A 13863-nucleotide genomic window follows, 5' to 3' on the forward strand; every position below is an offset into this window, starting at 1 on the left:
GTCTTTAGACAGATCTTCTTTCCACAGCCTGTATCAGTTCCTTTGTCTGGTTTACACTGAGAGCGTCCCAGCTGAGGAAGGGTAAAATAAATGTCCTGCTATTAATCTTTTTTTTTTAATTTAATTTTATTTATTTTTTTATACAGCAGGTTCTTATTAGTCATCCATTTTATACATATGAGTGTATACATGTCAATCCCAATCTCCCAATTCATCACACCACCACCCGCTCCCCGCCCCCCCCCCCCCCCCCCCCCCCCGCTTTCCCCCTTTGGTGTCCATACGTTTGTTCTCTACATCTGTGTCTCTATTTCTGCCCTGCAATTAATCTTGACCAAACATCTGGGCACAAAGAATTCCCAATTCCTTTGACAGTGCTGCACGTTTTATTTTGCAGTTAGATTTTTTTTCCCCGCACTAACTCTAAGAAACTAAAAATTCTGGCTCACTGTCGTCCAGCATGAGCTCTTGGTAATTTATTTTACAGAAGGATAGTCCCTAATATGAAACTTGAAACTACAGTTTAAATTGTACCTCTATCTGCAGTACCTTTATTAAATTGTAAAAGCCACACATACCTCCCACATTGTTCTTGTAGGTGTTGTATAATTCTTTTACTCTTCTGTAACGAAAAGCCAACTTCCTCATCCAGTCAACCCCTCCTCTTACACCTGTTGGCAAACAAAGGTTTGCACTACTTGCAGCTGCATGGAAGCCATCAGTTGCAAAACTGTAGGTACTGCAACACCCAAAATACATTAAAAAGAAATAAAAGAAATAATTACATGTGCAAAACTTCACAGCTGAATTTCTGTAGGAAAGAGCATACTGAAAGGCATGGCTTACCTTAAGTCTTGCCCATTATCATCAGAGGAAACATCATCTATGTGAACTTGATCACACTCCTGTTAAAAACATTGGAAGAGTTGTTTTTCAAATGATGCTTGTCACCATGTTTGAAGCTTTTTCCATCTTTCCACTTGATCAGCCCATGGCCAGAAGAGGGCAGCATTTGCCCACCCATCCCACCCTCTCACGCTGGGAAATGGCATCATTTCTACTCTGTAAAATCTAAATCCAGAAGAGGACCTTAAAAGGGGCCTGAAAACATATGGCATGTGAGTTTCGTTAGAGCAAATACAAAACTAATTTTAATCTTAAAATTATTGATAAGGAATTCTCTTGAATCTTTACGATAATCACTGGTGATCACTTTCAGCCATTTCTGTTATGCATACTTAAGTATGAAAGCAAAGCTAATCTGAAGATACTCAAAACTTCTTTGGGCTGAACACCTCAGTGGTCACTATTATTTATTATTTTTGGAGCAGCAACAGAGGGGCTTGATGATTATGGTGTTCTGTTAAATTTCTATGACTTCCTTTTTGCTGGGCCAGTGATACCATGAAAAGAATCATGCTGATGTTATTTTAAAAGTCCTGGTCTTTCAACCAGCAAAAAGCTAATAACTATAGAAGCCGACACTTTTTGTGGTTGTTTTAAATCTTTAAACTGAAAAGAATACTGAAAGTAAAAGGGAGTAATGAATGTGCTACAAATTCAAAGGAAAATAAACTTTAGGTACATACAGCCACATAATTGACCTAAGTTACAGTGTACTCAGAACAAATGGTAACTTTTCTGGAAAAGAATTCATTTCTTCTTTGCTGTTCTAAGGGTCCTTTTCTATCTTCAAATAATCTGCATAGTTCCAATGAAATAGTACATGATCTGAAGGTGGAATTTCGGTAGGGCGTTTCAATAACTAGTTTACTAACCTCAGAGTAAGTATGGTTTAGCTTTTTGGGCCTCATTTTTTCCCCTCAGATAATTACAGTCAAACTCACAGAGTCTGACTATATATATTAAGTGTTCATCATTCAAAATCAATTCTAAAAAATCATTAAATTTGAAAATAAGATGCCATACTAAAGGCTTTTCAGCTACTATTTATAATCATTATAGGACTTGGAAGTATCTGATGGTGAAATATTTAATATCTTGTCTCTAGCTTTCCACAGTGAGTATATTAGATCCTGTTGCAGTTTGAGGATAAATTAGTTGGCTCAGGTTTCTTTTAAAATATAAAACTTAGTGAGTAGCTCAATCAATACAATTTTAGTACATAACTTGAAAATCCAGGTAAACTAATTTTAAAGGTTCATATTATGTACATAAATTATAGGTTTAGTAATTTTTGAATAAATATATTCATAAGTAAGGAAGGGCCTCAAAAAGTTAATCTGACTGGAAGCTCTCTGAGGGGGGTGTTTGGGTCACCCAGATATGCTATACCCACACTTAAGGCACTCTCTGGCACGAAGTAATCACTCAACACTTCTTTGTTTGAATGAATGGCAGAAGCCTAGACAAATGTAGTTCATGACAGAATCACCACAATCATTTAAATTTTCTAACATAAAGTTAGGTGATAAAAATAATAATATTCTAGATGGTAAGGGCTGTAAGAAGATATTTATATTAAGAGTGGAGGGGAAGGCAAGAGAACAGAGTACGGGCTGAGGCTACAGGAGAGGCATTTAGAAAGGTTCTTCCCCATTTTGACTGAGTGTTTGTTGAAAGGAGCACAGCCCAAACTTTAACCAAAGAAGGCATTATGCTTCCAGAAAATTCTCAGGGAAAAGTATTGCAAGCAACCGTAGTAGCTCTTGGATTGGGCTCTAAAGGAAAGGGTGAAGAGATTTAACCAGTTAGTATGAAAGTTGAAAATAAAAGTTCTTCCAGAATACTGAGGCAGCAAAGTAGTTCTAGATGACAAGGATCATTTCTTGAGTCGGTGACATTCTTGGTAAGTATGAAGACCAAATTAAACCACTATGGAAATAGAATCATGCGAAGCTGCTGATTCCACTGAGGTTCTGAAATCTTTTATCATGTAAACAATTTCCATAATTTTATAATAAACTAATGATATTAAAAAAGGGGGGGATCTTATGAATTACACTGGTAATTAGAAGTAATTTCTATGTTTAATATCCTCCCATCTAATTTTTATAGAAATTCCTCTGACATTTCAAGTATTAACTCATATGATTAATTTGTACATTTTGCCCCCAAATTTATTTTTTACTCCTGAGGACATCAGTATATCAAACTTATTGGACCGTGAGTTCCATATCTGAAGTTATGTTTGAGGTTTTTCCAAATGGAACTTCTCTTTAAATTTATGCCTAGTTAACTATGCTTGTTGACTCTGGACCATTGCCCGAGGATTACAGTCCAGTGAAAGAAACCTGAACTTCAATCACTTACATTTTTAGAAAAATCTAAATAATTGTTCTTCAATTAGTGTTCACTCAGAGGAACTTTATAAGAAACATTTTGACAAAACACAAAATACTAAAAACAGTGTCATGCTTTGGCTTTAACAAACTTCAGTGAAAGAACTCAAACATTTGGAATAATTCTGGCACTAATCTTAAATTCTTTAATTTTATCTTATAAGGCGACCGCAAAGTTGTAACTGATCTTTATCAGTTATAATCCATAGCAGTCTTCTCTCACTTTTGTTAGCCCAAACTCCCTGGTGCCTTCTCTTCTGGAAGTTATTTTAACTGAAATAACATTTTATTTAAACAGAGAGCATTCACTTCTTAGGGACAGTGGTGTGAGCATTTGCCTTCTCTGCAGTTGGACAGGATGTAGTGAAGTATCTATTAAGAGGATTTAAATTTGTATCTTTTAAGGAATTATGTGAGAGCAGCTGCTACTACATATGTTGCAGTATCTATTGAAGGATTTGAGTCTCAAATTAGATTTTTAGGTTAAGAAAAGGAATCCTGAGAGATTAAATACACAAGGGGAAATCACATAATAGGCTAATGATGAAGTTATTCTCTTGAGGAATTCTCTTTGTCAGTAGAAGCAGACATAGCTTAATAGCAGTTATGAAGCTCATGACAATCTTTGCTTATAAGCGGTTTACTGAAATAAAAAACTGGGAGAAAGTAAAGTTTCAAAATCAGATACAGAAGGATAGTGGATATGTATGTAACTGTACTGAATGATCTTGAAAGCTATTGTTTAGATTTTATTAGTTTTAGTGTTTGTTTATCTCACCTAAGTTAGTATAAACCTCTGAGTTTCCTTGTGCACCTAGATGTGTGTGCACGTGGGTGTGTGCAGGTCTGAGAACTCGATCAATTTATATGCAGAGACTAAATCATTTCATTGATTTAGTGCATTATTGTTGGATACTAAGTTTTAGTGTTTGAGGAAAATGGAATTTTTATCACATTCTAAAGCACAACTAAAAAGCTATCATCATAGAAGAGAAAGTCAATACCAATATTTTCTCAGTTACTATTTCTACCTGAGATCCTGTTGGGTATTTTAAAGATATATTTTATATAGCATCTAACCCAAAATAAAAATTCTTAAAGCACCATAGCCGACTACATGTTTCTGATATGCCAATATTCACATCAAACTTGCTAAAGGTATATTCAAATTCATCATATGCTACTTTCATGTTCTCACTTTAGTGTTCTGTTAGAAGTTGGACGGTAAATTTATTCCATCTGGCTTCTAATGTGTCACTGAAAACCTAAAGAGTTATTTATTTCATTTATTTCTAGTAAAAATAGTAAATGAAATGAAATAAAACTATAAAACTTGGATAAAACCATATCAAACTTCTTTTTTGTGTGTTTTACAGGCTTGAGAGGAGTAATAATCTTAGAATTCTTTTTAGAATGAGACTCGTCCATTTTACCCAACAGAAAAATCAACCTAAAAAGTTGTCACCATATATGTATAAAAAAATTCAAGTTCCCAAAAGATTAAAGTGTGTTTCCTCTTATTGTGTATATATAAAATCATTCTATACAGTAGACAGTAATAAGTAGCAAGATTAATTTAAATCAGGTTTCAGAGAGGTGATTATTACTTATAATCTAAAACTGGAAGACTTGCCCAAGAATACTGATCTTCCATAGTGTCTCTTAAAGAAAAAAATAAAACCTCTTTAAACAGAATTTAAATTTTATTATCCAGTAAAAACAGTGACTCACTGCAGAGAGAACAAGAAAGAAAATGCTATTACACAGATTTCCAACACATATGTTTATGGGATATACTGAAAAACACATCTTTTACTCATGCCTCAGATGTAACTAAAACTGGGTTTAAGACCTTGTCAATTTAAAAAAAACTTATTCAAAGACTAACTTGGCTTATTTTCCTTGCACACGTCTGTTAATTTCAGCATGGTATGGGGTCAGGGTATGTGTTCTGGAGCCAGACAGACTCCAGAGTTTCAAATCCCAGTTCTATCACTTAGCAGGTAGCCTTAGACATGATTTTTATGCTGGTGAACCCTACAGTTTCTTCTCTACAAAAATAATGTGATAAACATAATTATTCCAAAAGTCTGTTAATTAATTAATGGAAAGCCCAATATAAAATGTCAAACACAAGGTGCAGATTCAGTAATAATAATCCCCATCTTCACTCATAATGTGATTATAGATAAACACTTTAATTTCATTGTGAAATCATGGGATAAAAAATCAATTTGAATGGGTCATTTAAAAAAAGAAAGAGAAATCTATTTCAGCATAGTTGTTCTTGACAGAGAAGAAGTTCTTTCCAGTGCCCAAGTTACTCAGTTATTTCAAATTTTATCATCTGAATGCCTAATAACTCAGATCATTAGCACTCATATTATATACCTTACTACAGTACTTATTTAGCTTTCCTGAGGCTATTTTTTCTTGGGTTCTTTTAGTTTGTTGTTTTTGCTTTTACTTTCTCTTCATTTGAGGTTGGAAATGGAAAGATGAATTAAGAAAAAAAGAGAAAATAAGTGAAATCAAACCAGTCAGAAGTGCTATGTAAATAGCTCTTGCATCGTTTTATCCAGAAGGGGAAGAAATAGGGAATGATAATGTCTAGAATTAGGTTTCGGATTATGTATATTTACAAAACAGAAGTAGATTCACAGATGTAGAGAACAAACGTATGGTTACCAGAAGATAAGGGTGGGGAGGGATAAATTGGGAAATTGGGACTGACATATACACACTACTATGTATAAATAGATAACTAATAAGAACCTGCTGTATGGCACAGGGAACTCTACTCAATATACTCAATACTCTGTAATGACCTATATGGGAAAAGAATCTAAAAAAAAAAAAAAAAAGAGTGGATATATATGTATATGTATAACTGGTTCACTTCGCTGTACACCTGAAACTAACACAACATTGTAAATCAACTATACTCCAATAAAAATTTTAAAAAAAATTAACTATCCATGCTAGAACCAGGAACAGTATCTGCGACTACTGTGCAGTGATTAACCTAAATTGCATCCTGGTTAGTAACCTGGAAAAGCTAATGCTGATTACAAAGATGGAATGAATTGTGGCTGAGACACCAAAAGGACCAGGAGTAGTGGACAGGGGTGTATGGTATGAGACATCAAAGCAGACCTCCTTTTTGGAGACACTTTTTGTTCTAAATATGCGCCAGTAAATATGTATCATTCATTAACACAATTTCGCTTTTGCATATACAATGTCTCCCCTTGACAGGAACTTTACTGTTCTCTTGAGCTAAATTTCTATATTTCTAGTTTTTTTGAGGTTATCTGCATATATAGACACCATACAAGAGTTTTAACAGTTTGATACAACTATTCTTAGCTCTTTAAATTCTTACCTCTAAATCATTAAAAAATAAATGTGTATCAGCAAGATTAAAAATCATCTCCTCCATTCGGAGTCCAAGGGTTACAGCCATGGGGGGATCCTGAAAAGGAAATGCACATATAATGAAGTAAATTTTCAGTAACCACAGTTATTATTAAAATTATCTTAAGTGCATATGCCTGTCGGGGGTAAGGAGGTAGAGACTGTTTGGGTTTTTAACCTAAGATGCAAAAGATTTCCCGATTATCAGAAAAGGTGCCTTTCTAAAGGGTTATCTACAACATATTAAATATACTGCTACATCTGTGAATTTACAGAAATTTATATGCACAGAAGAATGACTTAGATACATTTTCACATAAAGCTATACTTTCATGAGAGGAGGAGGAAAGAAGCAAGCTAGTTCACAGGACCCAGTTTACATATACTCCATGGAAAGTCCTTTGGAGAAAGGTACTTGGATGGGACACTGAAGAATGGAGCAGATCTGTTAAAAAGAGAAAAGGACGTCCTTTTAAGAATGACAACAAATGAGTAGAAGAGAGAGAAAAGTAGGTCTATTGGATGTTTGTAGGACGTGAGCAGACGATATTGTCTGCAGGTGTGATAGGAAGAGCTGGCAGAGCAGCTCTAACTTCATTATTAATTGTATTTTGATCAACAGGCAATATTTATTTGAATATGTATAGAGTCTGATCTAACCTGCATTTGACTAGGGATGAAGACGGAAGGGTGGAGTATGGCTAAAGGAACATTAATTGAGTAAATATAATATAGAAATGTATAAAAATAAAATATATACATCTAGAAGTCTAATGAAAGTAAGGGGATTAGTAAAAAGTCAAAGTGACTTAATTTTTGTTTATAGAAACTAAGAGATTACACAGCAGCAAGGAGTTGAGAATGAAGACCAGAGTTGGTACTTTACCACAATTAATTACAGTTGAAAGCCTGGAATAGAGAGGTGTAAGACTTTATTTTAAAAAGTAAGGCCTTTATTTTAGGGCTAGGGAAATAAGTCATGCACAAACCTTGTGTTTAAAATGATCAGAGTTGGAATGATCTCTAAAGGAGAACAGCTCTGGATGTGACTCTGGAGATGAGAAAAGAGAAAACCTGGAAGGGACAAATCCTCAGAATTTGAGACCAGAATGGGTGTTGGCAGGGAGAAGAAAATGGTTTCAAATAAGGCTGACAAATCTAGAAGGATACTATTGGTTTTGGCTGAGAAGTTATTTTGGAAGACCTTAGAGGGTGATTTGGGTTGAGTGGCTGGGACAGGAGCCAGATTGTAGGGATTTGAGGAGAGAGAACCAAACTTGTGTTTTCAATGTTCTAATAAATGGCATTTCAAGAAATGTATTTAAACTTGGGGAAATGTAATGCTAACGTTACTTCAATTTATGATAAGAATATGCAACCCAGGTCAGGTCAAGCAGTATTCATATACAGCCCCGAACTTCCTCGACTTAGCAAGAAGAAGACCCTCTTTATGCCACACCTATACTGCAACAACGAATTTTTTCCCTCTGTACTTCCATAATGCTTTGAGGGGGGAAACCCTAGAGTGTAACCATATTTGAAGTGAATGTCAGCCTCATATTCTGTAGTGATGAAAGAAAACCTACAGAATAGGAATTGAGTGCTGAGAAGGAGAGAGACGAGAAGGTCACAGAGATGTTGAGCAAAGCTAAGACTTGATGTGGGAGAAGATGAGAGGACAATCATAATATGTTGGGTGTCAACATAATTTTCCAACTGTTTACGTCTCTTTCTTGGAGATTTCTGTGGATTTCATAGCTAGACATTCTCTCTTTTCAAAAACAGAGACTCATGGTTCACATATTTGATGGCATCATGGTGTTATGTCCTCCGGTCAGTATGACTCTGTTCTAGATTCATCTGTCTTCCAGTGACAGGATCATTTGGAGCAACGTACCCAAAGATCAAATAAATTCCATTTTATCCAACAAGTATTCATTCAAGAACGAGAACAAAACTATGAAGTGCCCATTTTGTGTCTCAAGGAGTTTCAAAACTCAGAGGGATCTCTTGCTCTGTTTCCTTCAAATATAAAATTCTTTTTTCTTATTTCTTTCTGTTGTTGTTTATGTTTTTGTTGCTGTTGTTGAAAAAAAAATCTCTGGAGGTAAAAAAATTTAATAATATACATTTGTCTTTTTTCTGTAAAAAATTCCTATTTCTAGACTCTCTCTCTCTTTTGTTATGGGGGCGGGGGGGTGTTGAATAGGCTGAGGACACAGAAAACTTGTAAATATTCCATCTAGTCATGGAACCATGAACAAAAAGCCTACAGAAATATCAGGAAAAATCAAATGTAATTATAGCATGAAAACATATAATTCCATTAGTGACGCTCTATGCTTTTGAGGAATGTTCACTGATGCAAGACAATAAAACTGAGCTCCACAGGACTCTGTTATGTTTCTGATGATTACTGCCCTAAAGATATATATTTCAGATGGGGGTTCAGAAATGTCTTCTATAAAAGGTTTTACTTCTTGAGACTAGATTGGTTAAAGTCTTATCGTATGATTTGCCAATTTTTCTTTTTAAAGTTTTAGATAAAATTCTTCAATTTCTTATGTTCATGCCTCACATTCTTGGCAGTTACAGATCAGATTTATGGGGATGGGAGAAAACGTACTGTTTCTTTTTGATTGTTACTTTCATCGATGCCACGCTTCTGTAGCACATAACTCTCTATGCTACCTAAGCAGTGATAGGAAAATCCATGAAGAATGCATTTTGTGCATCTGATAGGCATGCAAACAAATATAATTTTTAAAAAATCAACAAGAATTCTCTAACAAAGAAGCATAGCGTATGACATGATGAAAAGTGTTTTTTAGCACCCCACTGGAATGCAACCCCATGGCAAAGGAAGGGGCAGTTATTTGTTTCTCGAGCTCTGGCGATTCCACATCACACAGGCTCCTAGAGCCAGGACTTAGTAAGCATTTTGGCAAAACTTCACTGGTTAACCGGGAAAGTTTCAGCTTGAGGTTTGCGTGAGTGTGAACTGGCTATATTTTGCTAAGGCCTGTTGAAAGGGAGGCGTTTTGTCACCTATGCCGAAGGCTTGACACAGAAGGGCTAGGAATAGCCATGCCACAAGCCAAGGAAAACCGTGCTTGTAAGAGGTGCTGATCTTGTTTCTAAGAGAACATCAGGTGAGGGCTTACTTTCAAATATCTGGTTTTACTTTTTGTTTCTTTTTCCAGTTTACTAAGTCACTGGGATAGCTAATTCTAAGTAAGCAGATTCCAGCACCCCATTTTCCAGCTAAAGAACCCCCAGACGTAAGAATCCAAGAAAGATGGGCAGGAATTTGGTGGGTGTCGCTGTCATGTTGGGCACCCTCTCCCTTGCAGACCACTGGGCAGGAGCTGCTAGAGCCTGCAATCCCACGGCTTTATCAGGCATTTGAGAATTAAACATACCTCTGGATTGAAGCCAACTTTTATACAGAGATGTTTGCTCGTTTTCATTAGATGTTTGTAGAATTATGGGCACCTTATGAATCAAGGGTTACTGCCTTTCCTCAGTTTAACTGTAGTGAGTGTTGAGTTTAGGGTCTGAAATGAAGTGACAGTGAAAACTTGGATAGAGCGGAAAAGTGGGATAATAAAGTGAGTAACAGGGTTTTGTGGTAGCTCTGATACGTATTATACATGCATAACAGTTCCAATCGGTTCAAAGTGTCTACAGCAGAGTTTCATATGGGGCAAACTGAACCTCTGCCAATTTAAATTTGCTCTGTGTAGCGTTCTATGAAAATACTGAAACTATTCCCAAGACTTTTGTTGGAGAGAGAGAGAGGAGACAAGAGACACAGAGACAGAAATAGAGACAGAGGGGAGATGAAGAAAATGAGTAACTCTTGGCCCTTAACCGTGTGCTTTTCAGCCGGATGTGATCAGTGTATAACCAAGTCAGGATCAAGGACGGCACTTCTCTATATCAAAATACTAACGCCTATTAGCCATGTAAGCGCAGAGCATAAATTGGAGCCAGACAGTCTGTCTATGGGCCTCTGCCCTGCGCTGGGCCATCAGCTGGAATTCCTCCTCTAGGGACACACTGTAAAAATATTTCAGGAGAGGCAGCAATTATGTATTTTTAAAGAAATGGGGGACTTTTTTTAAAGAACTCAAGCTCTTGGAACAGTTACTCCCTTGGGACCTGAAGCATATTTGTGGACATGTGCACACAGAGGCAGAAGATGTGCAAATTCATTACAGGAAAAGAAAGACAAACTAGCTCCACGAACCAAGGTGGAAATAGCTAGTGGGTTTGTTAGAATACCTAAACTCTTTTAATCAGCGACAAGAAATGCCATGACATTCAGTCATGAATCAGAAGGGAAATTTTACAATTGAGTTGTTTGTCTGTAATGGACAGGCAGTGGGCTTAAGCATCCTCAGGGGGAATTGGAGAAGGGTTTTAGGAACTTTCATGTATTTATTGAGTGTCTACTATGTGTCAGACATGATCAAATTCTGGGCAGAGAGCAGAAAATTAAATAAGCAAACTCCCTGCCCTTATGGGGTTTATATTATTACTGGATGAGCCCTCTGATGAATACATGGACCAAAAAACAAAGACATATGTAGTATTCTAGGTGGTGAAAAAAATGTCAGCAGACACAGAAGGCTATGGGGATGGGTGGTGATGGCTTATTTAAAGAAAGTGAAGGGAAAGCCTTTCTTAGGAGGTGATAGTGGAGGAAAAGAGACCTGAGAAAAGGGAGGGGACTAGCCCTGCACAGACACGGCGATAGGGAACATACGCAGAGGCGACAGTGAGGCTGATGTGTACGGGAGAGTGTGAGGCACACTGCCCCAGCTGAGAGACGTGAAATGGACCAAGGATTTTAAGAAAGAGGGATTGATTAACTGGGTCAAATACAAGTGAGAGAGACCCCAGGAAGATAAACCATGAATTTGGCAAGAAGGTCATTTCTCAGACTTGAGGAGAGTTGTAGGGCTGGCAAGCGAGGGAAGAGCAGAGAAAGAGGGCAGTGATTGGAAAACGGCTCAAGAGGCTTTTCTGGTGATGGGACTATTACGATACGTAAAAGAGTGATGGGAATAATCCAGAAAAGGGGGACACTGGGGATTCAGGAATGAAAGAGGTCTTTTTGGGAGGAGATTCACTGGGTAAGTGAGAGGGCCTGGATCCAGGGCATGAATGGGGGTGCAGAGAGCAGGCAGAGAATACAGTTATGGTGCAAAGATAAAGTGATTCTTCCAGTTTGCTTTTTTTTTTTTTTTTCCTTAAAGTGACGGAGGAGGAGTTCTGTGCAGAATTGAGAGGGGGCTTTGAAGGGGGTGAGGGGAGAGAAGGTTTGAAATAATCAGCTGGAAGAGTTAGCCCAGGAGTGCTGGGACCCACTTGAGATTTGTGGCCACGTTCAGCTGTTGAGGTACAGGTAGAGTGTCGGACAGGGTTTTTTTGATTTGTTTTGTTTTTTTCAAGGTGAGCCTGATGGAGAAAAAGAGGCATAAAGATGATGAGGCTTTATGCAAAAGCGGGGTGACAGCGTCATCCAGGGCTGGGATGATGACGTGTAAGGCAGAGGCTCCTGAACTTGACCACATATGAGAAGCACCTGGGGAGCTTTGAAAAATCCTGCTGCCCAGGTCACACCCTGTACCAATTAAATCAGGTATTCTCTGAGGTGGGACTCATGCATCAGTAATTTCAAAGCTCTCCAGTGATTCTAATGCACACAAGACCGAGAATCAGTGATTAAGATCTTTCTACTCAAAGTGTGGCTCACAGACCAGCAGCACTGAATTAGGAGCTTGTTAGAAAGGCAGATCACAGACCCTACCCCGGAGATCTACTGAAGCAGAATCTATAGTTTAACAAGATTGCCTGGTGACTCATACGCATGTTAATATTTAAAAAGCACTGGTCTAAGAGCTCTCCTGAAGGTCTGGGATGGTTAGGGAACACCAGAGCTGGCATGGCCTTCTGGTTTCCCAGGAGTTAATTTAAGCCTCTGAGATGCTTCCAAAAGACTCTTATGACCTGAATCAGTCTGATTACTGAGTAGCATGGTGACTCAGTATAATTTCTTGGGAATTAGGCTTCCCTGGAAATAGCTTACAGTTATGAGTAAGAGTGAATTGCCCCACCTTCACCTCCATAAAGATCATCTGTGGACTGAACTTCAAGGACCAGAGGACCCATGGTGCCTCTTGTCTTAGTCATGTAGCCAACGACCTTCTAGGGAGCAGGTAAAGGTGTAAAACTAGTTAATTTTTCCTCTGGATTAAAAGGATTTGTTCAAAATCCAAGTATTTGATGTAAGCATCATATTTGCAAATGAACAGTAGTCAAATTAAGTCATCAGAAGCCATGAAGGGGACATCACACAGCTTACCTACCACTACCAGCTTCTACTGTTTCAATCAGTAGAGAATCCAATGAATAAAGCTCACCCACATTTATTAAACTAATAACAGATTAAATATACTTCAAGGGGAATTACAGCAATAGTAATATGCTACAACTATAGTTGCTATGCTATACTATCTCTATCGTAAAGATTACGGATTGATGGAACTTGCTTCCAGCCCATAATATATCATAAATACTTTTAAAAATAAAAAATAGTAAAGTATCATATTTATATTATACAATATATAATAGTATAGCATAGCAACCGGATGGAAAGGGAGAAGTCAAGAGAATGGTGAGAATGACCATGGGAGGATGAGCTAGAAAGCACAGGACTGAGAGAAAAGCGACAGAGATGGCAAATGAACCCACCCAGTCGAGGCCTCAGGACTTGGAGAAAGGTGGGTGGTATATTAGAGGAAGACTGTAGAAAAGATAAGTGAGACATGAATTTAGAAAAAGGAGAGTTAACGATGAGTTACAGAAATTTAAGGCAAGTTAATAATGTAATCTGCCTCCCTCCAACACCCAAGATGTGAGATTGAATGTTTTTTTTAATTTATTTATTTTTCTGTTGTTGTTGAGGTATAGTTGTTTTACAATGTTGTGTTAGTTTCTACTGTACAGCGAAGTGAAGTAGAGTTCCCTGTGCTATACAGCAGGTTCTTATTAGTCATCCATTTAATGCACATCAGTGTATACATGTCAATCCCAATCTCCCAGTTCATCCCACCACTACCACCCCCAACCCCCC

At 37.3% G+C, this 13863-nt stretch overlaps 1 protein-coding gene and 1 pseudogene across 11 annotated transcripts in view; one reads left to right on the forward strand and one right to left on the reverse strand.

Annotated features, from left to right (window-relative positions):
- EYA4 (EYA transcriptional coactivator and phosphatase 4) overlaps window positions 1-13863 on the reverse strand; it is a 294585-nt gene that overhangs the window by 15124 nt on the left and 265598 nt on the right. For all 11 annotated transcript variants that reach the window (XM_036871466.1, XM_036871465.1, XM_036871464.1 and 8 more), the window contains 3 exons: window positions 6688-6777; window positions 847-905; window positions 579-739 (listed from right to left, as the gene is read on the reverse strand). In XM_036871466.1, coding sequence (XP_036727361.1) covers window positions 579-739; window positions 847-905; window positions 6688-6777 — 310 coding nt within the window. The remainder of the gene's footprint in view (window positions 1-578; window positions 740-846; window positions 906-6687; window positions 6778-13863) is intronic.
- LOC118905403 lies at window positions 953-2847 on the forward strand (annotated as a pseudogene).

This window comes from Balaenoptera musculus, chromosome 12, assembly GCF_009873245.2.
Source record: "Balaenoptera musculus isolate JJ_BM4_2016_0621 chromosome 12, mBalMus1.pri.v3, whole genome shotgun sequence".
Taxonomy (NCBI): Eukaryota; Metazoa; Chordata; class Mammalia; order Artiodactyla; family Balaenopteridae; genus Balaenoptera; species Balaenoptera musculus.